At 43.2% G+C, this 26,871-nt stretch overlaps 1 protein-coding gene across 2 annotated transcripts in view; it reads right to left on the reverse strand.

Moving 5' to 3' along the window:
• Positions 1–26,871, reverse strand: part of SPTBN1 (spectrin beta, non-erythrocytic 1) — a 117,476-nt gene that overhangs the window by 52,595 nt on the left and 38,010 nt on the right. The window contains exon 1 of one of the 2 annotated variants that reach the window (XM_075267564.1): positions 18,248–18,657. The exons of the other annotated variant lie outside the window; for it this stretch is intronic. Coding sequence (XP_075123665.1) covers positions 18,248–18,356 — 109 coding nt within the window. The 5' untranslated portion in view covers positions 18,357–18,657. Of the gene's footprint in view, positions 1–18,247; positions 18,658–26,871 lie in introns of those variants that run through there. 2 annotated transcript variants of the gene reach the window in all.

Below are 26,871 nucleotides of genomic sequence, written 5' to 3' on the forward strand. Positions count from 1 at the left end.
AATAAGTCTGAAACCGCTGCATATAACATATATAAACCAATGACTGTCACATTATACACTGTATTAGTACGGTATAGGAGCATTCCTGGATACATGGTTAACTGATGGAAAAGCAATATACAGTACTAAAAATGGGGACTATGCCCATAGTGTTTGTGAATGTGTGCTGCAATAATGGTATGCAACACAGTTATCTAAGCTCAAGATATCACCCAACAACATTAGTTAGATGAAAAAGTGGCTATAGCTTAGGATACAGACAACCGAAAATGATACATCGTGGAGCCAGTCTAACAATGGGCATCAAAATCTGGGCATCGCAAGTGGGTGAAGTCTATAGCAAATGTTCACCAGACAGGACACGCCATGAGTGCTGTATATGCTGCAGATACTCTGTCGTACGTAAGGGGGGTTGTTACACTTGTATTGCTCTGTACTTCACTATTCTTGTAAATTTGCTTGAGTCACATTAAAGATGAGATTCTCAGTTTCCATTGACCACAAAGTTATACATGTATTATTTCTAGAAATACTACCAGTCGAATTGGGAGCAGCTGCATATAAATATCCCAATTTTGACTGTGTTATCAAATGGTGATCTCTATGGAAATAAAGCATTTAGAACTGCGATCCTGGTATCATATAAGAGCTGAGCAAAAAAAACATTCTAGGTTTTAAAATGCCTGATATCTGAAGTGACCCCCTCCTCCCCCTCCATTGGCCTCAACTTGCCTGTATAACACAGGAACCCACCCACCTATATAAAGTAAGTAGCGGCATGCTGAAAATAGAGAAACAGGAAAGAACATAAAAAAGGACAAAAAGTGGATTTCATAGAAGGGAGCCCAAATTTGTAATGACCATATTATAATATATATCCATGGCACAAATGCTAGCGGAAAATAACAGGTGTTCCAAAATTTCGGTTCACTTTAAGTAAATGAAACTTAACATGTCAGTATTTTGGTGCCACAGGTGTATGAAAGCAGTTGTCCCTTGTTTTGGGGAGGCCCCGGCCTCTGACATGGAGCTGAATCCACTGTGGTTTAGAAATGTTGCTTAGTAAATAACTTTAAAAAAAAAAAACACCTCCCCCCCCCTCCCCACATGAACCACCTGAAAGATTTGTGTGCGTTGCTGTCAACTTTCTTCGGTTTTCCGCTGCTGGAACTATTACAGCCCATCTCTATGCGCTGCTAGCTCTGCAGAGTCGCCGCTGCGTGCGGTGTCCATTGCTAGGCAACTGCACGATCATGGTAATGGCTTTTTTCCAGCGAAAAGACAAATCATAGCAGAGGCTGACAGACTGCCGAATATAAAGGGACAGAGGGAAAAGGTTACCGTGTATCTAGATAATAATCCACCCATAGGAAATAGGTCCACTGCCATGCTGATGTTTTATGACATAGGAAACGCATATTGTATCTGGCGGATTAGGAACACTCGATAGGACCCCCCAAGTTAGGACATTACAGGAACGTTGATGGGCACATTCTTGGGATTTTTGTACAAGTTGCGTGTCAAGGGTGATTTTAATGCGCATGAACCCGGGGTCTGTTCACCATCAAGTCACTTGGTTTTTCTTAAGAGACCAGAAATGCGTAGTTTACCATGGAAACTGTGTCAACACTGAAACAAAGATAAGCACATGACCAATATCTGCCGTCCCTGGGCCGATACCTCATGTATAGCATGTGCTGCATCTCCATTCACATGGCAGGAGAAGTAACCAAAAGGTCAGAAAACTTTCACAGAAGAGGAGCTACATATGACTCCAGTCACATTATCAGTATTACTAACTAGAGATGAGCGAACACTAAAATGTTCGAGGTTCGAAATTCGATTCGAACAGCCGCTCACTGTTCGAGTGTTCGAATGGGTTTCGAACCCCATTATAGTCTATGGGGAACATAAACTCGTTAAGGGGGAAACCCAAATTCGTGTCTGGAGGGTCACCAAGTCCACTATGACACCCCAGGAAATGATACCAACACCCTGGAATGACACTGGGACAGCAGGGGAAGCATGTCTGGGGGCATAAAAGTCACTTTATTTCATGGAAATCCCTGTCAGTTTGCGATTTTCGCAAGCTAACTTTTCCCCATAGAAATGCATTGGCCAGTGCTGATTGGCCAGAGTACGGAACTCGACCAATCAGCGCTGGCTCTGCTGGAGGAGGCGGAGTCTAAGATCGCTCCACACCAGTCTCCATTCAGGTCCGACCTTAGACTCCGCCTCCTCCAGCAGAGCCAGCGCTGATTGGCCGAATTCCGTACTCTGGCCAATCAGCACTGGCTAATGCATTGTATTGGCGTGATGAAGCAGTGCTGAATGTGTGTGCTTAGCACACACATTCAGCTCTACTTCATCGGGCTAATAGAATGCATTGGCCAATCAGCGCTGGCCAATGCATTCTATTAGCGTGAACTGAGTTTGCACAGGGGTTCTAGTGCACCCTCGGCTCTGCTACATCAGATTGCTACATCTGATGTAGCAGTGCCGAGTGTGCATCAGATGTGTAGTTGAGCAAAACTGACTCAGCACTGCTAAGTCTCTGCATTCGCATAGGAATGCATTGGCCAGCCTTCGGCCAATCAGCGCTGGCTCTGCCGGAGGAGGCGGAGTCTAAGGTCGGACCTGAATGGAGACTGGTGTGGAGCGATCTTAGACTCCGCCTCCTCCAGCAGAGCCAGCGCTGATTGGTCGAGTTCCGTACTCTGGCCAATCAGCGCTGGCCAATGCATTCTATTAGCCCGATGAAGTAGAGCTGAATGTGTGTGCTTAGCACACACATTCAGCTCTACTTCATCAGGCTAATAGAATACATTGGCCAATCAGCGCTGGCCAATGCATTCTATTAGCTTGATGAAGCAGAGTGTGCACAAGGGTTCAAGCGCACCCTCGGCTCTGATGTAGCAGAGCTGAGGGTGCACAAGGGTTCAAGTGCACCCTCGGCTCTCCTACATCAGAGCCGAGGGTGCGCTTGAACCCTTGTGCACACTCTGCTTCATCAAGCTAATAGAATGCATTGGCCAGCACTGATTGGCCAGAGTACGGAATTCGGCCAATCAGCGCTGGCCAATGCATCCCTATGGGAAAAAGTTTATCTCACAAAAATCACAATTACACACCCGATAGAGCCCCAAAAAGTTATTTTTAATAACATTCCCCCCTAAATAAAGGTTATCCCTAGCTATCCCTGCCTGTACAGCTATCCCTGTCTCATAGTCACAAAGTTCACATTCTCATATGACCCGGATTTGAAATCCACTATTCGTCTAAAATGGAGGTCACCTGATTTCGGCAGCCAATGACTTTTTCCAATTTTTTTCAATGCCCCCAGTGTCGTAGTTCCTGTCCCACCTCCCCTGCGCTGTTATTGGTGCAAAAAAGGCGCCAGGGAAGGTGGGAGGGGAATCGAATTTTGGCGCACTTTACCACGTGGTGTTCGATTCGATTCGAACATGGCGAACACCCTGATATCCGATCGAACATGTGTTCGATAGAACACTGTTCGCTCATCTCTATTACTAACCAAAAATATGAGGCCGAGGCATTTCCTGTGCTTGAAACGATGTAGATTCTAGGCGTACTAAAGAAGAGCAGGGAACGTGAAGTTTCTTACTGTACATATGTCCATATGGACCTACTATCCAGCATATAGCAGTACAGTATATAGCTGGCGTAGTACCAAGTACCTGCTTTAGACTAGGTAACAAGTGAGCCAAAATGGCACTAAAAGGTCACGTCCAGACACTGGTCATCAGTACAGGTGACAACCAGAGACACACGAAAAGGGTATTATCTGCATCAGAAGACAGACTACATGGTACTAAGTTCACATGGGGGGCGGATTTTGGCACTGAGAGTGACGTGGGGAACCGCTTAACTCTCAGCTCAAAACCCGCCTGCCACGACTATCAGGTTTCCCCCTCCGGAGTCGGCTCAAATGAATTTGCGACTCGGGAGGTTGCTGCTGCCAGGCGGATACTGCGGCTCAGCGAACCACGGAGTACGCCTGAAAAAAAGGGCAAATCCCGGTCTCCATAGACCACTATTGTGAGGGGGCGGATTATGACATGGATTACGTGCCATAATCCGCCCCCTCTCTGCTCGTGTGAACGGGCCCACGGGCCCTAAGAGAGACTAAATGAACTGAACTGAGTCAAGCTTGTACTATGTAGTGAAAGAGAGGCTTTAGAGGGGCAACACGGTGGCTCAGTCATTAGCTCTGCAGCATTACAGCACTGGAGTCCTGGGTTTGAATCCTGCCAAGGACGACATCTGCAAGGAGTTTGTATGTTCTCCCCCTGTTTGCGTGGATTTCCTCCCATGTTCCAAAGACATACTGATGTACATTGTGAGTCCTATATGGGGCTCACAATCTACATTAAAAAAAAAGTACACCACTGAGGCCGCTTCCTGACCACAGTCCCCACCAGGACGTCATCATTTCAGCCTGATCAACACAAACAGGCTGCAAACAAGGGACCCTGGAATCCGGAACGGTAGGGGGGGGGGGGGGATTTAGGATTCAGGCAAATACTACTCTTTATTTTTATAATCCCTCCCCTGCCTGTGGCCTTTTTATGAATACAGGCAACCCCTTTAAAAAGTTTAATAACCCAAATCCAAAAGTGGCTGATCATACCAAGCATTGATATTTTCGATTGACAGGTAAGCAAGTGTATTAAGCATGACCCATCTGCGCTTGGTAGACTAAAGTCCTCCGGGAATTTGATACTAATGGATATGGCCATCGTAGGAATAGGCCAAAAAGACGATAGAGAAACACAGGTACAATTAGAATCAGGAAAAATCTATTATGCAAAGCACAAAATTCTCATTTCTTCTAGGGAAGATGAAACCAAATAGAGATCATAAATACAGGGAACAACATAGAGAGGAAGTGAACAAGGAGTGAACTGCAGCTGCGAGGAACATTTCCTGCAAGTCTTGGCAGCTGCAGACAAACCAGAAATTGGAAGTTTATTTATAAATTAATATAGAAATAAATCATAAGTCACAAATGGCAGGTTATAAGCAAGTGTGAGAAAGGCCAGGCAGTGAGGAATACACATTTGTGCAAAAGTCTTCCTTCAAGCAGTACAGAAATACAGGATAAGAAATGTCATCAATATGATTTGCATGAGTCCAATTGACGACTGTGCTGCAAGTGGCCGGCTGTGAATTAAAAGCACAGGGGACACACTGGGGAGGGACATGGGGATGTCCCTCGTGTGCCAGCCGTGCACGGGCCGTGTTTCTGCAGCTCCTTTCATTAAATGAATAGGAGCCACGGAAGCAAGGGCCCCAAACCAGGAACAGCATAGTACCTATTCTATATTTTGTGACCCGGAGTGTCAGCCCACACATGGGACTGTGAAATTTACAGTCGTGTGTAGGGGCCCTTAGAAAAGAATGGAGCAGGGCGCTGTGAAATACACGGATAGCCACATTTATCTGCAAAGGGCCTTAGGCTGAGGCCCCATGTATTGTGTAAAAGCCGCTAGTAGACAGGCAGCACCGCTTCCATTAGTAATAAGAGGGTCACAGCAGCCCCATATACTGCATAGTAATGGTTCCGGTGAACTCCCGTACTGCTCCTATTACTTGCACGTGCGGCCTATCCAGTATCGGCTTGGACCCAGACAGATTACATACTGATGACCTACCCTGTAGATAGGTCATATACTTAAATCAGTTACTTACTGACATCATATGGATGTGACAATGTAGTGTCTATAAGAGCAGGCTCGCTGTCCAGATATCTGCTTTTGTTAATCCAGTAGACATGCAGATATATCCAGCCGCTGCTTATCACACCACTATCCTAAGGGTAAGACATATGGATACTTTACCATCAGATTATTTCTGGTAGTAGTACTGGTAGGAAAATGTAGCTGTGATGGTCCGTGGACCCCTTTTGTCTTTCTAATAAACGCCCCGCCAGAGTCAATGTACAATGTAGGCTATGATCACACACTCTGCAATGGAAAAATAAAAACGAACAAAATATGTTGACGGATCCAGCACGTTCCTATAAGATGTGAACAAATGGCAAAAATTCATGACAATTTAGCCAGGATCCAGTCTCTTGCTGGAATGGAAAATTGTTCTGGCGAATTTATTTCTCTACTACAACATTCCAGAAAATTCTCTGTATAAATGTGCAGCAGAAGGAAAATGACATGTGTGCAATGTAATACTCCCACGTCCAAGCTACTGCAGATAACAGCGCTACAGAGATGTGTTTGTGCGGGAGAATATTACTTCCAGAGAAAAAGATTTGCCTTTACTACACGTCAATGATATAATGATAACTACCGGTATATTACAGCAGATCACTAAGGCTGCCCATGCACATAAATAAGGGCTTGTTCACACTTCCATTTTATAACTGCATACAAACCCACTGTTTCTAGTGACTTAATGCAGACACCCATTTTTTAGACCCCAACGATCAGCAGAAAAAGGACAGAGACCTGCTCTATTTTGGTCCTTTGCACATGGGCACCTATTAAAGTCTATGGAGCAGGTTTATTAAAATGGTCTAAAAACAAACTAAACTGTCTAAATCGCATAGAGCAATCAATCACATTCTGTATTCTGCTCCTGAAAAACAAAAAAGGTTTGCTTCTTGATAAATTTGCCCCTATGGATCTGTGAAACCGCACACAGCAGTACAAGGATGATGTCATGGGCCCTGAGACATTAAAAAAACAAAACACACAACTAAAAATAGTGTTGTATGTTGTCCATGATTTACATGCCCATCACGTATGATGATTATGTATGATGAAGTCCTTAGGCCTCAAGCCTACGACTGTGTATGCTGTCCGTGTGCTAGCCATGTTCCCCACCGTCAAGTCCTGAGCCCAGGGCATAACTCAGGACAGGTCCTATTCCTGTGCATTTGTGGCACTTGCTCACTGACAGAAGTGAATGGGGCCATGGAGAGACAGGCAGCACACAGATGTGCTGTATAATCACGGCTCCGCTACACGCATTGTCGTGTACACGTAGCCTTAGACTGAAAATTGACAATTTCAACATATCAAAAGTTAATCAGGAAAAAGTTCCCTAAGAGTAGTGGAAAGTAGTAAATCCTGTTGGAATATCTTATCCGATGATCGGACAAAAGATTTTTTATCCATGAATAAGGTTTCCTTGAATGAATGTTTGCAAAAACTTCCCTTAAAGACGGTTCGTTTTTCACCAGTCCAATAACTTGCCTAACCAATATGGACCAAAATGTGAATGGCTGTGTCTGCAAAACGAGTCACCAGGCAATTTTTTTTGGGCAAAGGATTATATGTGTATGGCCACCTTACCGATCCTGAGGTGGTGTAGCACACTTTTGTTGTTTTATATGTATATTTTTTACACTAATTTAGACGGTATTTTATCCCATTTTTTCAAATAATGAACCACATATGGACGTAAAATGTTGTACAGTATAGAGATTTATTTATTTATTATATATAGAAATATGACGGCACAAAAGCATGTATGGATAACATTGCATCATAGGCACAAACAGGGGCAAATTCATAGGAGCCAATTCATAAGAGCCCTGGTTCATATACTGTATTGGATAACACATGAATTACATAAGCCTTTCCCCTCTGGCTATTAAAGCAGCAAATATAATGAAAGATCTGCAAGGACTCCCGATACGGAGCGTGCTCCAGCTGGACGGCAGTATGCAAACCAGGGAGTCCAATTAAAAATGGGGTGTTTTATAGCTTAGTACATGTGGTATGACTCAGACATAAATCGCTGGCTGAATGACTTGACAGATGCTAATCCGCAGTGAAGGCCGAGCAACATTTCTATTCTGCGCGCAGCGTCCTTCACCGCACACCTCTACATTACCTCTGCTAGACTGATGTAAATCATAGCAATAAGGACTTCTTAGGAACCACATATAATATGAGACTGCTGTAACTTGCATTGTGGCAACACAAATCATATACTGACTGCGTGTATATTGTCTATAATACATGTAAAATACCACCAATATGATGCCCATTATCACAGCACAACAATTAGGCCTCATGCACACAACCGTCCATAGTTGTACCTCCATGTGCAGTCCGGGCCTCTATGGCCCCATTCACTGCTCTCAGTGACTATTAACCTGAGTTCACGGCCCCATTAATGGGGCCAGTGATAATACAGAGTCGTATATGGGGTCACAGAAATGAATAGGTCAGCTATGAAAAACATGGCTAGCACACCGACAATACACATAGTCATGTGCATGAGGCATTTCACCGAAAATCACATAATTCCCCCTGAATTTATCACGTCAGCTACAAGGAGGTTGCCTCTTTGTACTTTACGATCTCCAACAATTTCTCATAGTAGAAAATCACTTGCAATAAATACAGTCTTCAATGTGAACGCTGGCAGAGGAGACCCAGCCCAGCTTGCAGAGTATTGCAGCCTGATGTGCAAAGGTCACTAGATAAAAGTTAACACCATTTTCTTCCGGTCTTTGTTCACAATGTGACTTGTGCGCTCTTAAAATTAACAACCACTTACTAAATGCTCTAGGTCTATTAACTCCATGAAATAGGACGCGTAACCCCCTTAAATAAAGCCTTCAGTCATACCCCTCGCAAAAAAAGGTCAGAAGTCAAAAACTCCCGGTTTATTTACCAATTTATTGGAAAATAATTTCCAGTGAAACCACAAGAGCCATTGAGAAACAAAGCACAACCTCCAGGAATGGCTATAGCACCCCAAAAGCAATGCTATGAAATCACTTGCACAATACAATCTCCCCCAAGTGCTCACAAAAGCTGCGCCTAATAACCTACATTATAACCTTGTCCTACTGACATGGAAACACTACATTGTAGTAGTGAGATAACTGTTTTAGGGTACCACACCGGTGCTAGGCCAAAAACTTCAATAACTTCTCTAGGCCAAGTTATCGCATTGTGGTTGTGGTGCATTCAGTGCCCACATTCACTTCTGCCAAAACTAGGAGCAGATGCATAAGAAAAGACAGGTATAAATGAAAGCCTTATATCTCTTCCCATTTGGACCCATTCCCAGATTTGAAGAAAAAACAAAACACGTGGGCGGTAATCACTACATGGGAATCGGGCCTTAGGGCTTGTTTGCAACAACTGAGCTCCATAACCCCCCTCCCGGTAGTTAATTTTTCTTAAAACTGCAGAACATACTAGGAAAAAATCCTAAAAGTAAAACGTTTCCCCCAATCTTCAAAATGGCCACCTACCAGCATCTGCCAAAAAGGTCATTTGTTACACAGACAGGAATGACCCTGCGATGAACTGACACATAGTTAGATGAGGGTCTTTCATTAAGTTCGGTTGCAGACGACCGTGGCCGTGTTCAGTGTGCTATCCCTGAATTTCAAGGATAGCACACTGACCTATTCATTTCATTGGGCCCATACACACGACCGTTAATTTCACATTCCTGTGTAAGGGCCGCCAGTTTTGGCTGAAAAATGTAGAACAGGTCCTATTTTGTGGCCCTTGCTTCCGTGGCTCCTATTCATTTAATAAAAAAAGTCGTGGAAGAACAGCCCGTGCACAGGCAGCACACAGGGGACATTTCTGTGTTCCTCATATGCCGCCTGTGCTTCTAATTCACAGCCGCCCGGTTGCAGCAGAGTTGCCTGCAACTGGCCTTATGGAGAGCTTTTGTCCCAAGTCACGTAGCAAGGCCTATTAAAGAGTCGGACACTGACTTGTAGGATAGCTATCTCCAACAGAGGACACTGAAGCGGCAGTTTTCTTCTTCCTGGATGAGAGAGAATTGTCATACTCGTCCTAGAGAACATTGCCTTGCATATAGGACTCCCTATGGCAATGGGAATTTTCCCCCATGAAAACCTTATCCTCCAAATACCCCTCAGTTATATACGAGATGGAGAACCCTTTTCTCTGTATTTTATTTTGTGTTCCTTTACTCAGCAGAAGCTTCATGAACATATCATGTATGCAGTCTCGCATATGAAGGATATCTACAGAAATGATGCCAATTCACTCAACTCAAAAATGCGAAGAAATGCGCCTTTAAAAAATAATAATAATTTTGTCTACAAAGCAACATTGGAACGAGTCAACTTGTGCTTGTCTAGTGATCTGCAGGAATGTATGAGCTTGGATTTCCAGGGAACTTTGAAGCCTGTAAGAAATTTATACTGCGATGTTCCACTTTCACTGTAATTTTTCATCATTACGAGAACAGAGAGGCATTGAGAGAAACTGTGAGAACCGCGATGCGATAGTCACAGAGGATCCAAGCACAAACAACAGCCTCTGTGTGCCACCAGATGTATGAATAGAGACATGGCTAAACATGCGAGTGAACCAGCGGAGATGCGGTGATCTTCACAATGCCACTGTCTTGCTGGACGTGCTCTACCTGGTGGTTATAAGGAAAAGTATTCTCAACCATCAGCAACCATAATCCAGTTGGTTTGGGGCGTTCACGTGTGACCTCGTATGTCTTTTAGTATATGAAATTGAAGGCACATATGCAATGCATATCATAAAACTCCGTAAAATACAGGGGTCATACAAAAGACACACTTCAGTGGTCAGGAACCCTTAGGGTATGTTGAAAAGAAGCAGATACTCCACAGTATCGGCAAAGCAGATGAGATCTTCCAAAATCTTATTTGCGCCCTTAGGAAATTGGCAGTATAAATTGACCACAGTGAATTCTAAGTCTGCAGCTTGCAGGACCGCGTGCGGAAAATCAATAGCGTATTACCGTACTAGCAAAGGGTAAAATCTGCGGCAATTACATCAGGACTCCTACATGAAAGATGGCAACATCTGATCTTTTTATCTACGGAAAATATGCAGTGTATCATCCCCGTGTGGACATATCCTTATGATATAGCTTATTAATGGTCCTCCATTAGAAAGATGCACTGGTACGTAGTAGCCACACCGACAAAAGGGCAGAAACGTAATAAATGGTGGAAGATGAATGTGGACCGTGTGAATGGTGATCTGGATCTTGTAAAATCAAGCACGAATACAAGAAGAAAAAAAAAAGCAGATTTGACAACCGTTGGACGCACAATCTGCAGAGTTTACACATGACTTCATCTTCACACAGCAGGAAGTTACAATACCACTTTCACACAGTCAAGATGGAACTGATAAAACCCACATTCATGGTCACAGATAATATATTTAAGAGAAAACACAAAAACACACAAAGCAGGAGCCAACATCTATAGATATGTGATAGAGCACAGAATGGATATGTATCTGTAGAGCACCGTGCACCGTACAGTGGTGATGACTGATGTCATATGTTATAGACCAATCTTACTGAAATAAAGATTAGCCGTCAAGTTGAATAATTCAAGACATCCCCGGCTGAACTTTTTGCCTTACTGTGAAAGCTGACACACCCTTCCGCCGCATGGCGTGCTAATTTGTCTTCTGGAAACCTATTGACCCGGCATTTTTGAAGCATAATGCAATACAGTTACTTAACCATCAGATGCCCCATATTAGATGTATCTAGAGACGCCTCGGGAGATCATGTAAAATAATCTATTCATATTTGATGCATCTGTTTTAGAACATACAGGTAGAAGAACCCAAAGAAGAATAATCTCCCTCCATAAACGGCTGCGCTGATGGCCCATACACTTACTCTCATGCTGGGCCGCATAACGTTCCCCAGATGTCAGAAAGGAGAGTAGAAAGAGAAGAGGTGAAGTAGGTTACATGGAGAATTCCTTTAATTGGATAAAGGCATTCCAAATGTACAGCTGCTACCTAGAAATGGAGAGTAGGGTCAACTTTTATGTCTTCGACTTCCTTCACTATCCATATTATAGGATACCATTATAGGTCGAACATGAAATATTGTATCTGATGTAAGCTTTTATTAGCCCACAATGGCCACTACAGACACAGGCCATAATTCAAGACAGCCATAAGATCTACAAATATGTTTTTCACCTTTTAAAACACTCTAAGGGGGATTTTATACAAGTCTTCTGACAGTTTTCATTTAATGTGAACATGTCAGAGGTTTTTGCCATATCTGAAAGTAGGACACGATAGAGTGAAAGAAGTGGAGCTCTGTGGTGTGTAGGTTTATATGATTTGGAACAGTATGAAGAATAAGGCCGGGTATACACGGGGGTTTTTGGTCCAGAACCTGAGGCAACTGGATGTCGATGCAGTGCACCTGCATCCAGTCGCGTACTCCATTCTGGATTATGCCCAAAGGAATGGGCCTAGTCAGGAGTGTCTTCAGGCGGATTCGCGAGGCGACTCCGCCTGAAGAATGAGTGTTTTTGTTTTTTTTTCCGGGAGCTGGAACAAACTGCTCCGGGGAAAAAGAACTGACCGGCTCCCATTGATTTCAATGGGAGCTGTCTTTTCGGTCAGGATTTTGAGGAGCATACGGCCTCAAAATCCTGACCAAAAAACCCTGTGTGAACTCGGCCTAAATCCTCCCAGGACTCTTGAGAGAAACAATGAGAGTCCTGCTTACTCCACCCACACACAGTGATTGACAGTTTCACTTTATCCAGATGTCAGTCACTATGTAAGGGGTTATCAGGACTCTCTGTTTCAACCTAGGGGGTCTTGCACGCACCGAATCAGATAACCAACACCAGAGAACCCAGGCCATCTCGCTCTCTATCACATCTTGTGCTCAGTGCAGGAATCTCTGGACAAAAAGAAATAATGCCATCTGTTGCCAGCTTTACTATCCTGAATTGCCAAATATGTGAAACAAACCTGGGGATATGTGAAAATGTATTTCATAAGACAGCGAGACGCGTCCCAACTGCCCCCACTTATCTTCTTTATGGAGGAAAGATGACATAAGGAATCCTGCGCTGACAGGCTCGGGAGATGGTCCACCCACTGCTGTACATCTGATTTAGTGGCATGAATAATATCAGTCGCTCTCTGGCTCCCTTTCAAAGCCGTCCGGTTGCGACATATAAAATAATTAACATCTTACCCACAATAAAAGGAAACGTACAGTTCTCTTTGCTGAAGCGTGACCCATATTTCTAGTCGCCCAGACAGAAGCTTTTGATACATCGCTCCCGTATGACCATACATACAGTCAGACAGTTCATTTAGAGTGGCCCTGTCATCGCTACGGAGAGACTCCATCAGACGGGGAACAAATATTTGCGCAGACGTAACGACAGCCAACCATTGTCTCCAGATCACATCATTCTCGATTTACAAAATACCCCTAAAAATGGTGCTGGGATCCCCCACAGACTCTTGCGTTAGAGGGGATGGGGCTTTCAGCGCTAGACGGGTTTAATTGGCTATAAATATTTTTGGCAAGCGAGATGTTTGTAGAACATCTTAGTAACAAGTATCTGCAATTGTGTGTGCAATCGACTGGAAGCGTAATTGACTTTCAATCTTCTGTGTCACGCCAGGCCCCATATGCATCTCTTGACACACGTCTCTAGGGGGCTACTATAATGTGTTGAGGGGGGAAAAGAAATTAAAAAAAAAAAAAATGTAAATGGTAGCCTAAGGCATGGATACTGTGCATTCATGATCGCAGCGCAGTCTGGCATCTGATCTTTTGTTTGGTGCTGGATAAATGCTCACAAAATAGAAAAGCCTCAATTTAGCAATTACACGTAGGAGCTTAAAATTATAGCACAAGTTATAGCAAAGAATAAAAGCAACATCCAATACACAGACAATACAAATCATCAATTTGTGGGAGGAAGTAGACAGGAAAGCAGGATAATGACAACTCTGGGATTTACAGGGCACAACCCAGAGGCTCCGAATCGCAGAAACTAATGCACTTGAAATTTTTATACAATGATATTTCTCAAGATGAATAGACAGACTGTGACGCAATATCATCTGTAAATATTAATACACGTCGTGCGGAGGGCCGGCAGACCACTCATAGCCATCAATCAGATTTCAGCCATACATTTTCCTTTTATGATATGTAATAAGTTGCTATGGGCACTACACGCATCTCACTTACCTACATATAAACCAAAAGGCCTTACTGTGAATTACTATACATCATAGATGGCCAATATCAGTGGGAGCGTCCGACCATCTAACATGTATGGAGTCTCCTGATGGCAAAGTCAATGAACAGAAGATATCTGGCCGCTGTTTAATGTCCTATCTCTATTGTGAATACATGCATGCCCAGCCAATTGGAGGTCACTAGAAATAGGTAGATGGGTGGTCATACACAGGAGATATTTATCTGCAGCTAAATTTGAGAAGATCTGCTCACAATCTGACGTCTGTGGTGGTCATACACATTATAGTAATAATGGATGCTCCTATAATAATGTAGATCGGCCAATATAATGGCGGACTTAGACATAAGCTAGATCTCAGTTGAGTGAGTGTTCGGCCAACAGCTCTCTCACCCAATCCTCTTATCCACAAGCACGTAGATTGCCAAGCAGCCCAAATATATGGAGTGACCGCTCACACAATCCTGCAGATATTGGGGAGAGTTGGGAGATCCCCATACGCTGATGGTCGACCAGTTTCATGTACACATCAGGATCTCCATATTGCGATAAGATGAACATGACTGGGCCCAGGTTTTATTATCTATTTTAGCGTCTGTAAAAAATTACATTGTGACTTTAGACATGACAGACGGACCCCTCACCCCCACCTACAATGGGGTTCTCTTACAAGGTCAGTCATTTTGATGGGAGTAATAGGTCTGATCCTCCCATGTAAATGTGACCAAAGCCTGCATATATCTGATACTAGGGGTAGCTCATGAATGGTAGTGACATGATCGCACAGAAAACATTACCATGGCTGCTTTGTTTTCCTTGCTGAGGTACAGAATGAAACAAACCTCTATGGACCTGTCTCGGTGAAGACACATGCATGAAAAAAAAAGCCCCGTCATTGGTAAATATAATGTACTGGCGGCCCAAAAGTGTAAATTTGTAATTTTTCAATTTTATTTTTTTGCATTAAAATAATGTGTACAGATTGTGTATAACCATCAGACCGGCAGTATCGTATGGACATTCCCACTAGCAAGTGTCAGACACAAATCTATAGTAACCCTCAATGATGGATGGGTAGAAGCCGTGCCAACATCTTGCTCAGCCTATAAACACTCCTTATTTCTTTAACCGTATGTCCTTCACACACACACACACACACATTACACAAACATGTTACTTCATGATGGAACCACCACATAGGTTAGTAATTGGTTCCCTATTGCTGGGTGCAGCAGCCAGAACTCGTGTTACGGCTGACATGTAGCATAGCATGACTAAAACATCTGTATTGTGGAGTGGAAACGTGATGCCGTCCATATGCAGGGAATGTATTCCCGAGACGAGTCCGGCACGCTCAGGATTCCACTACACCCTAGGTGCATTAGTACAATCCTATATACTGATGTCAGACATGAGGCCTTGGGCTTGCTCGGGTAATTTAAAGAGTTTCCTGGATGGAGACCCCACCCTTGACAAGATCACTCGCTGCTTTTCCTCTATCCCCCCCAAAGTGCTGAGAATAAGCAGCCTTTTGTTAAGGAGACCCGCCTCTTCTAACCCCCTCCTGCTTTTTATTAGGCTTTCTTCTGAGCCCATTGCTGGAATGAGAGCAGGACACATGGATGATTTATGCAGCGGGGTTTGGGCTCAGACTATGCAGCAGCTTGGTCATAAACCGTTCAGATCCAAGCAGCAGATTTATATTGTATTCTGACAAGATCCTCGCATGCCCTGTCCCACCTGCTCAGCCCACAACTCCATCTCCGACGAGGCGGGCAAAACAAGATCAGCAGCTCAGTCCAATCCAATCGACTTCCTGCGAGTCGCTGCTATACAGTCAGCAGGAGCCAAACAATGAGGAGGCAGAATCTTATCGCCACAAACCCCAGTGCTAACCAAGCATGTCAGCTATGTGATTTGGTAACCAACACAGAGTAACCAGTGCACGGCAATGAAGAAACTACTGACACTAAACCTCAAGTCAACAAGCTTTACACAAGAACAACACTACAAGAGTGTGTATAATACATATAAAAGCATGGAAAGGTTTCTGGAGACTATCAGGGATCTGTAGGGTAGGGATCATGGAGGAAAACCTCCCCCTAGACTTCTATAGTCAGCCTCCACTTAGTCTATAGTGGCTGATAACAGAGGACAATGTAACAACTGATGGATTCCCGATGAAATAATTCTGGAGTATATCTTCTAACCAAACATGAATGGTGTAATTCCTCCGTTATTCCTCCTGGAAATGGATGCATACATTGAGAACTGGGTTTTACTATGTCCCATGTCAATGAGGTGTGCCCTGACAGCTTGATAATGAGAGAACGGATTGGATAGCGGGAGAGTGTGTGACAAGTGACATCCAATTGTCAATTCATACATAAATTTCTAGGAGGCATAACAGAGGAACAACATAAAACAGAGTTTCAAGAAAAAAGGATCCAGAATTGTTATATTTATTCCGCCTGAAATGGCTGATAACAGGGAACAACAGATTTCTGTGTAGTAAAAATCAAAGTACTTTAAAGGGGGTCTCTCTCCTTTTCATGCTGATAATTTATTCTTAGATAAATGTCAATTGAATGGGAGCTGAAGACGGTAACCGGGACTGCCGCTACACAGTGGACGGAGCAGTTACCTTCAGGCTCTACCCACTGTAAAGCTCCTGAGTCAGTACCAGATATGGATAACCTATCCTAGGGAAAGTCTGGAATACCCCTTTAAGTCATACACACATGTACCAGAACCATGAGGAATGGAAATGACTTCCGACACACATAGCACAATGTGACTAAACCTTTACAATATGGAGCAAGGCTTACACACCTCAGTCCTCACAGACATCATGGTGCACACTACTAAAGGGTCAAGTATAAAGCGACTGCAACAAATCTAAAGGGGTGAAATACAGTAACAGTATATACGGCTGGATGAAAACTGAGCCTACATCTGTCGTGTTTGAGGTCTCCTCTGTCTGTGAAAGCTGCAGTTATATAGTGTTACATCTCTACCCCAAGATCACTGGTGATTATCCAGTCTGGGAAAGCTGGGTGACAACCCCAGTGGAAACTATAATTGGGGACACACTGTCACCCAACTTTCTTAGTAAACTAAAGACGACAGATCAGTATAAATGTATAGGGCACAACTTCTACATTGTTAGTGTCAGTCTGACCCTAGAAAGGAAGGAAACCGACTCTTTTGCAATTTCAACATACAATGAATATTTCGGTTTGCTCTTATTCTCTGAGTCTTTTCAATACGTGTAAAGATTTTATCAAGGGTTACAGGGCAAACTTTTCACAGTCCTACCACGAGTGCGGTACAGTAGGAGCGTGGAATGTATACGTCATGAAGCGCTTATACAATGGCATGTTGGTTATTCATAAGTAAATAGGACATCTATACTGTACATATATACTCACACTTGGTTAAATAGAACCACACACCATTGGGTGTGCCTGACATAGAAAGCTAGATGGGTGAAAGAGCAGAGAGCTGTGGGGTTCACTTATTATTGGTGGGTTATATACAGATGTGACCACACATAGGTATATACAGCCCAACATATGCTACAGTGACAGCTGGCAGTGCTCGGTACGATTCCTAAAACAGTTTATGTCATTTCATTTTTCACATCTAAATCGTAAATCAAATAAGAAGAAAAGCAAAAAAAATAAACAAAAACAGAAGCATTAACGTCATAATGGGAGAAAGTTTAGAGAGTAGCCAGCCATATGTGAGGTCTATGTCAGGGGTGTCGGATCACTCGCCCATTCACACTTATTTTGGACACAGAACTGTCAAAGTGTACAGAAAAGAAGCTTGGCTCAATATTCAGGGGCTGCCAGGGCAATGCCCGGACATGAGTGCTTGAAGCCACCATCAATTGCTGAATTCCACACAAAAGACCACTCCTTCCCCACCATTGTTTCCCTAGGTCTGTCCATCCATTCCACAACATGGGGCGTGTACACGCCAATGACAGCCATCACGTCCTGCCACATTTAATGACCATAACCACAATCCATTGTATCCTAATGATAGCAGGCGGCCAGGCTATGCCCTGGAGGTCCAATAAAGATTGCTAGAGCTAAGGTATGTGTGTATACCGTAAGTGGTTACTATTACAGCTCATCTGCATTATTTACACTGTAGCCCAGCATCAGATATCATAGCAACCCAGCTAACAAGAGGCCGTGACAAGCCCAAGCTTACCTTGTAACTGCTTAAATCTCCCCTCTAGCTGGTTGTAGTTGTAGGGTACCTGCGCCGTATATCCAGGGGACAATGGCCCCGATAAGCTAGAGGTCCTTTGCAATTCCATTTGGAAAGAAAACGCGGTGCTATGGGATGCATAAACCACGGAGTGCTCCCACCATAGATCCAAACAGCTCCAACGTGCTTGACACAAGAGGCTGAAGTGCTGAGTGCCAAGTCTGAGTCAATACAAGCACAGTGCAAAATCCACAAGCGCGCAAGTGTCAGACTGTGTGCACTAGACGTAGTCATGTAACGGCCAGGTTGTGTGTGAGATCATCTCCATAGGGGGCTTCAGTGCTGATCTAATGTATCCCCCAGCATGCTGGATAGCTCAGCTCCAACCCTTATGGACACACACAGGCAGCAGCAGGGACAGCAGAGGCAGCAGCACCTCCTCAAACCTTGCTGGTGTGTAATTTAATCAGTAGCCACACTGTGTATTTAGTGGTGATGTCACCTGATTAGCATAAGACATTGTAAAGGAAACGGAGGCTGTACCATAACCGCTCAGGAGAGGGTAGGAGGCTGACCCTAGCAGGAGCAAAATGCAGAAATGCCAAACATGAGGACACATTTGTGGAATGAGGATCAGATGCTATATCTCCCTGCGCACACAGCTTGCAGCACAGAAGGCTTGCCCGGCTTGTCTAGCGTGGCTGCACAAAGCAGCAGACAATGGTATGCTCCTGAACAAAGCTGCTGGAATTACAATCTTTTGTTTAAGAGCCTCATGTAACGGAAAAGTCTCAGATTACCATCAGATGGAAATGAGCGCGGCCTTCTCCTCGCCCCTTCACTCCGATCAATAGCTGTCACATATTTGTGTGGAGCAATTTATTAATGTCTGACAAAGCTTAGGAGGACAGCATGACTGCGGCCATTGTAGTCCAGGGATTCTCGCAGATTAGTGCGGCGTGCACAGGGCGCCTAGGAAATCATGTAGAAAAAGTACACACTGGGATACAGAATAGAATCTCAGGGGCGACCGACCACCGGGAAACACTGGGGAAAAGAATAAAAACCTGTTCCATGGATTTATAGATCTTAACTACTGCTACTACTAAAGCTGGCCATACACTAATTTACTGGACTTTACACGCCATACACTAATTTATTGGATTTTATGCGCCATACACCAATTTATTGGATTTCATGCGCCATACATCAATTTATTGGACTTTATGCTTTTAGGCAGATTCCACCGAAAATAGGTGGAGAGAAAATTTCTGCAAGGAAGAGTTTTTTTCTTCACCAATGTCAATATAAAACTGGCAGAATCCCAATGGACCCCAATAAAGTCTATGGGGTTTGCGGGGGTTCTCGGGAAACTGCTTTGTAAGGGGACAGGCTCTCCATCTTTCAGGTCCCCCATATGGATCTGAACGATGGAGAGTCAAACGCTAATGTGAACCTAGAATTAGTCAGCCAATATGTCTGAAAATACTAAGCCAAAACAAACCAACCAAAAACTTATACACTGGGTCACCCAAAAGAATAGGTGTTTGGCATGAGCTGTCAAATCTGGGCAATCATTTGCCATCTATACCATGGGGTATACGGACATGGAGTGAACCTTTACCTGTATATTAGTGGTTTGCTCATAATTCAGTTTTATCAACATAAAAATGTAATTTGTACAGCAAAAAAATATAATAAAACTATAATTTGGAGAATTTCTCTCTCCCAATGTGCTCCTAACAGTGGGCTACATTACACCTACATGGTCTTGAACCTTTGAACAAACTTCCAGGTAGCCCTTAAGGTTTGGTTCTGGGACATAGGCGCATAGCTCCACCCTATGCAAACAGCGGTAACTATAGCACGGTCACACCACCCAAGACTAGTTCTAGATAAGGAAGACAAAGCTAAAGGGAGACAGTTTATTGTCTGAATACAACCTTGGGCTCGGCATTAAGGAATTACATATTATGTGGCTTAAGGAATTACAGGAGCCAAATAAACCTAACTGATATGATGGAGATATCCATTATGTGTAGCCATGAGTAACAGATAACCCAACATATCACAGGAGGATAGAAAAGATCAATGGGCATAAGAGTGAACTACAACTTGTACTTGATGCTGATTATTCCATGGCACCCAAGACAAAGTAAATTTAAGGGAACCTGTAACCATAAAAATACTGACAAGGTTATAGCGCAAAAGGAAAGTAGATTGGTCTAAAGTTATAATGGATAAAAAATTGGTATAAATTGACATATAGTTATTAGAAATAGTGTGATAGACTACAGTAAGGGCTGATCACCTTTCCTATTGTTGTCAGATATTGGATATATAAATATATATACATATATATATATATATATATATATATATATATATATATATATATATGTGTCTGCTCAGCAACTCCTGCTCTATAACATGCAACTTGCAGAACTGTCGGCTCGTCCTACAGTCCATTCATCCAACAGCACACGCACATTGCAGTTAAAGGACATTTCCACCTCACGCTATAGAACCGCCTGGAAATAAATGACCTTAAAGGGTTTATAAGCTTGTAAACATCTCTTGGGTGATGAACCTTGTGGGGGCCATACTGACAACGGTATTGGTTGTCACCCAGTCTTCCCAAAATCTGACCTATGACTGTGCTAGGGGCTTTTTACAAGTTCATTACCAGATCTGAGCTCTACACCGTATGCGGCCTGTAATGCTGTTATTTATGAGCACGCTATTTCGGTGTCTCCCTGATCAAGATGCATACGACAAGCCATGTCCACTAATATGTTACTGTCTTATTAAGGGAAATGTCAGACCGTGTTGTGGTCAGTGACTCATGTGAAGCAGTAAAAACTGAGTCAGGGAAAGTAGGCCATTCTGAAACACGCTGAAATAATCAAGTTACTAGGAGACAAGGCTACGCCGCGGCCTGCTATATCTGAGGAGGGGAGGATTATTTCATGGATGATATTAATTTCCTGCTGCAAAGACAACATTAAGACTCAGATCTGATCTAACAAATGTAATATAATACAAGGATAAGACTGGACAAAGCAGCCTAAATTATATTGAGAGTCAGGGGACGCCAACATAGCAGCAGGGAGCTAAAAGGACAAAACAGTATGTAAGAACATATATATATATTATATATATATAATATGTAAAGCTATAGGAACAACCCACCAATCTATCATCTGCTGAGCACTATGAGCAAGGCATAGAAAGAAGTATACAGTATATGGGGAGCCACACCATGCCCCCTGGTGGCACCAACTATGCAGACAGTTTATACAATCAAAAAACCATGATAAATTCCAAGATTTTCTAATCTACACTATACTACACTATTTTTTAGTCTACACTACGTTCCCCAAAGACATCTAAAGTAATTTTGGTGGTGCAATCCAAAAATCACTGATTTTGGCATTTACTTTTTGCATTTAATGAAAGAAGTGGCACAGGGGGTTCATCTATATTTTACTGTAATTATGTTAAAATACGAAATCTTCACCACTTTGAGTAACCATAGTAAAAACGGAAATTATGATTTACATACAAAAAACCCCCAAAAAAACAAAGTGCCATAAAAATTGCCACACCGCTCCATATACATGCCATTCTATTACTCATTAAGTGGAGACGATCTGAACAATAAAAAGTGCCACCCACAGCAAAATGAGATGGAGACTGACAGTCTACTGTGAAACAATCATAGGGCAGAGCAGATTTTTATTATGACCTGATGTTTGGAGGTCTCTCCCCCTCCCGACCCCACCAAATAAAAAAGGTTCTCAAAAGTATACTTAATGCTAAAAACCAGAACCTCCCTCATATTGGAATTATTCATCTGCTTTAGACATGTGCCACATAAGTTTATGTCTGATTATTCACCACATTGCACAAGTGGTTTGCACTATTATTCTAAAGGTGTGTTATTTGCCAGGGAGGTTCCTGGTGGGATTGGTAATGCACATTCTGGCTGACTGGAACTGTGTATGTATGGACAGCTTTACACTAAACAGTCTCCTAAACACGGACAAATACTGGTAAATTGGAGATGGAACATGAGCCGTCACGCATAATTTACATGTTTCTTCAATTTTTTTGGCATTTACTTTTCTTCCCGTACTCAAGAGACCAAACCGGATCCAAGACAAATCCCATATTGAAAGAAAGTTCTGGATGGAGAAAAAGAATGCAAACTATTTATACAAAAAGAGAGCCGGCCTGTGACAAGAGAAAGGAGAGGTGAACACTATAGATAGGTGGGGAATTTCTGGGGTGGCACGCTTATGTCTTCACTAGTGCAAAGTAGCAGAAAACAAACAAGTCACTCTTTAAAGGGAGTCTATCACCAGAACCCAGAAGATCATCCCAGCCCTATAGATAGGTTAGGGTCACTTGGATCAAATGTTGTCCCCTTGTGAATCGGTTGCAATATCTTGGCAATGGAGACTCCAATTCACAATGAGAAAACACAGATTCAGGTGACCCTAACCCGGGATCTGTGAGCTGGGTTGATATACTGGGTTTTGGTGACAGACTCCTTATGTTTAGTGTTGCAACTCACCATCATTCCTTTCGATAAAGATGACCTGCAATAAAAACCATAACCCTTGGGCTGGTGTTTTTGGAAGAAAGCATTCACGTTTCTTTTTTAATCTAGTACAGTCCTAATCTGCACGTCATATTCATGAATATCGAGCTGCAACAGGTTTTCCTGTTCCACAGTGTCATCTGCCTGTCACACCGTTTCTCCATGTCCATTAGGAGTTCCAGCACGCAAATGGTTACAAGTGATCTGGAAATCTCAGTTAAATCCCTAAAATGTTTTGTAGCTTTCATGCCTGTTTAGACACTATTGATATGTAAGTGACGGGTTTAATCCATTTTTTTATAGGAATCACAAGGGGTTCATGTGCCCATATCCCTACAGCGAGACTCCTCTCTCATGTCCTCAATTGCTGAATACATTGTCTGTTAATCTGTAGGGCCTTAGCTAATGTGGAAATGATGATCTAAGGAATGCAAAACCTCCCATCAGACTTCCATAGACTCATTGTCATACTTTATTTTACGAACGCGAGAAAAATCTATATAGCATTTCATCACTCATGTGAACGAGGGAGTGATCCTAAGGAGGAAAACCATAAGAGCTGGGGAAGATAAACCTATATGAAATGTGACATGTTATTATTCTTGGCTTCATGTATTGGTCTGATAAGTGAGTAATTCTCAGGACTCGGTACCTTACATAGCAGCTCAGTGATATCACCAAGTACGCCCTTGGATTCCATCCAGATGTAGACATAGAAACCATACCGAAATCTGGACAGAATCCATGACATGGTCATGGCCTAAGGCTCCATCAATTCGACCAAGTATTATCCAAATATGTTGGCCATCATACAGTCTAGGTATAAGGACTAGACTTTGATGGCACAAGAGAGTCACTGAGTACGTCGCACAAATAGTCAGAAATTCTGCTAATACTTTGCATGCATTGCAAGCGAATAGGGTATTTTTACCCCATTTATCTCCTGGGGGGGGGGGGGGGGGTAAATTCTACATAATTTTGTCCATTCCGCAAAAGAACATGTTCATTCTTCTCACAGATTTCATAAAATTGCCGGAAAACAGTTCCACCAAATGACAAAGGGACTTGGGCATGGACTAGTTGACACTTATGTTGCACATCCACAGCAGAGACCAGTGTTCACCTTGGAATTCTACCCTGGATACTTCAGGAAAGACCTCACCATTTACCGTAAGCAAATCCTGAAGGTGTGAACATGACCTTAGTCTCAATCTACAAGCAATTCATTTCTATCCTCTCCAACATTTCATTAGTATTACGGCGGGTGAATCTAAGAACTTCAGCTTTCAACCAATATGTTAGCCAGTGTAGGGTATAGGAGGCAGATCTTACATTCCAAGACACACAAGAATTGGGTTACCTCCGGGAAATATCACCTGAGAGCGCTGTATAGCGTTTCAACCTTTGGGCTCATACACCTCTACAACACAGTAACTTAATAGGTGGTCTGTGGAAGGGTCAGGTGTGTAATATTCGGAATCGATTCAATGCATTCCCAATGACTCTCTAATGTGAAGGACTAAGATTAGTTATTTGGGATTTGATCAGACTTCTAACACTTCTCATGCATGTATACAATACAATAGTCTTTACATGGCCAACTTGAGCAAAAATAACAAGAAGGAAATAGACGCAAAAGACATGGGTGGACCAAGGAAATGAGTATATGTAAAATATATACGTAAAGGTTATCCCCTAAACATTACATATCAATGAAAGACTGGAATTTGGTTCACAAAGGAAGATGCCATGAAGGGACGCATTTTGACTGGCTACAAAAGGAAAGGGCTTCCTTTCATCTGTTTCCCGTTACTATGTCAAGAAGGAAATGGCTTTTGAGAGAATGCTCCCCTGACTGAAATTTGACTCCATCTGCTAATACATCTGTATGGCCATCCCAGCCCATCCAAGATGAACATTCAATACTAAATAAAATAATGCCATCTGTGCTACTAAAATGGCTACTTGTATTGGTGATGTACAATCTGGATTGTGGAGTCTGATTTGATAATGAAGTGCAGAATCACTGGTCTGCTACTAATCCAAGGTGACAAAGACCTACAGCCCCCATATATCAGCTTCTAAAACTCTCATGACCATAAAGATAGGAGGAGAATGGGAGAACTGAAGTTATTGGTATACAAGGCTCTCTCTCCTGTGTGATCAGGTCAGACACATAGCAAGTAACCATGGAGCCCCATAGCAAAACCTGTAATAAGGCCCCATTATACCATAACATGATTGATAAGTGCAGTGGCGTAACTAGGAATAGCGGGGCCCCGTAGCGAACTTTTGACATGGGGGCCCCCCTCCGACCGACCCCCTCCTACGCATTCCTGCGCACTCTATTATTCCCCATAGTGGCCCCTGCACACACTATTATGTCCCTCAGTGGCCCCTCCACACAGTATTATCCCCCATAGTGGCCCATGCACACAGTATTGTACCCCACAATGGCCCCTGCACACAGTATTGTACCCCATAGTGGCCCCTGCACACAGTATTGTACCCCATAGTGGCCCCTGCACACAGTATTATCCCCCATAGTGGCCCCTGCACACAGTATTATCCCCCATAGTGGCCCCTGCACACAGTATTATCCCTCATAGTGGCCCCTGCACACAGTATTATCCCTCATAGTGGCCCCTGCACACAGTATTATCCCTCATAGTGGCCCCTGCACACAGTATTATCCCTCATAGTGGCCCCTGCACACAGTATTATCCCTCATAGTGGCCCCTGCACACAGTATTGTACCCCATAGTGTCCCCTGCACACCCAGAGTATAAGAATCGGAGACCTAGGGGGAGAAAAACATTAAAAGAAAACTCTGTTACTCACCTATCTCCCGGCTCCTACGATGTCGGCCTCTGAAGTAGTCCATCTTCAATGACGTCAGATGTCACATGACACGGGACACAGGCCGGGGTCATGAGACGTCAGACGACTAGGCCGAAGCCTGCCCGGATCGTGGAGAGGTAAGTAACTGTTTTTTTATGTTTCTTAATGGAGGGCGATTTTCCCCTTCTACAGTCCATAGTTATCACTAATTGCACCCTTGGTCTCAATGGAAATGGGTTAGTTATTGGGCCCCATAGCAGCTGCTACATCTGCTACCCCGGTAGTTCCACCCATGACATGGACAAAGGATATAAAATATAAATGAGTGGCTTACATCCCAGACATCACTGTGAGGTCCCTATTTTTTCCATGTCTATGAACAAGCAGATCAAAACAGCAGGGGGCCTGCGAGTGGCCGTCAATACATGCTGCAAGCGCAAACTAGTGGCCTGCAAATAGCACTTCTAATACAGACTCCATGTTCAGGCTCCAGATGTGATAGCCCCAAGGATGGTAAAGTGATTAAATGTACAGTGCGACAGACATCTGCTAATGTGGTTATTGTGGTTTAATGTTCCTCTCCTGTATCAAGTGAATCCTTCACATGTCCTTCTCATCTGACCTTGTTCTCTCATGCACTCAGCGGCGCAGCACGCTCCTTCATTATTCAGCAGCATCCCTCTGGCCTTGTATCCCCAGCTAAGATGATTTTCTCTTAAATCAATGTGTTTTCATATAGCACTAAAACCCGGCTAAGCCACATGTATTTAACTATAAAATACAAGCCGGGAGACACTGTGGAAACGGATGCAAGTGTTCAGAGTCTACAAGTAGAATCGGTTTTTGCAAAGACATTATCGGCTGTAAGACCTGCAACATAAAAGTAAGAAATTGGTGCAAATTTTAAATTGTGCAAAATGTGTGACTGTTGTTCTGTGCTTTTATGTAACAGTGAGTGGAGGGTCCTGTGACCCAACAAATGTACTAGAGTTTACACCAGAGCCTGGTGTAAACTATAGAGGAGATCTATCTAGCATGTGACGTTCAGTAGGTCCTTCTGGGCCAGTAATTTAATATTCCAAATATTTCTATATCAAGTATGTATATAATATTTCTATATCAAGTCTGTACCTGTCTGTTTCCCAGGGTATTGCAAAAAAAATCCTGAGAGATTAAT

The sequence above is a fragment of the Leptodactylus fuscus genome, chromosome 3 (assembly GCF_031893055.1).
Source record: "Leptodactylus fuscus isolate aLepFus1 chromosome 3, aLepFus1.hap2, whole genome shotgun sequence".
NCBI classification, from domain to species: Eukaryota; Metazoa; Chordata; class Amphibia; order Anura; family Leptodactylidae; genus Leptodactylus; species Leptodactylus fuscus.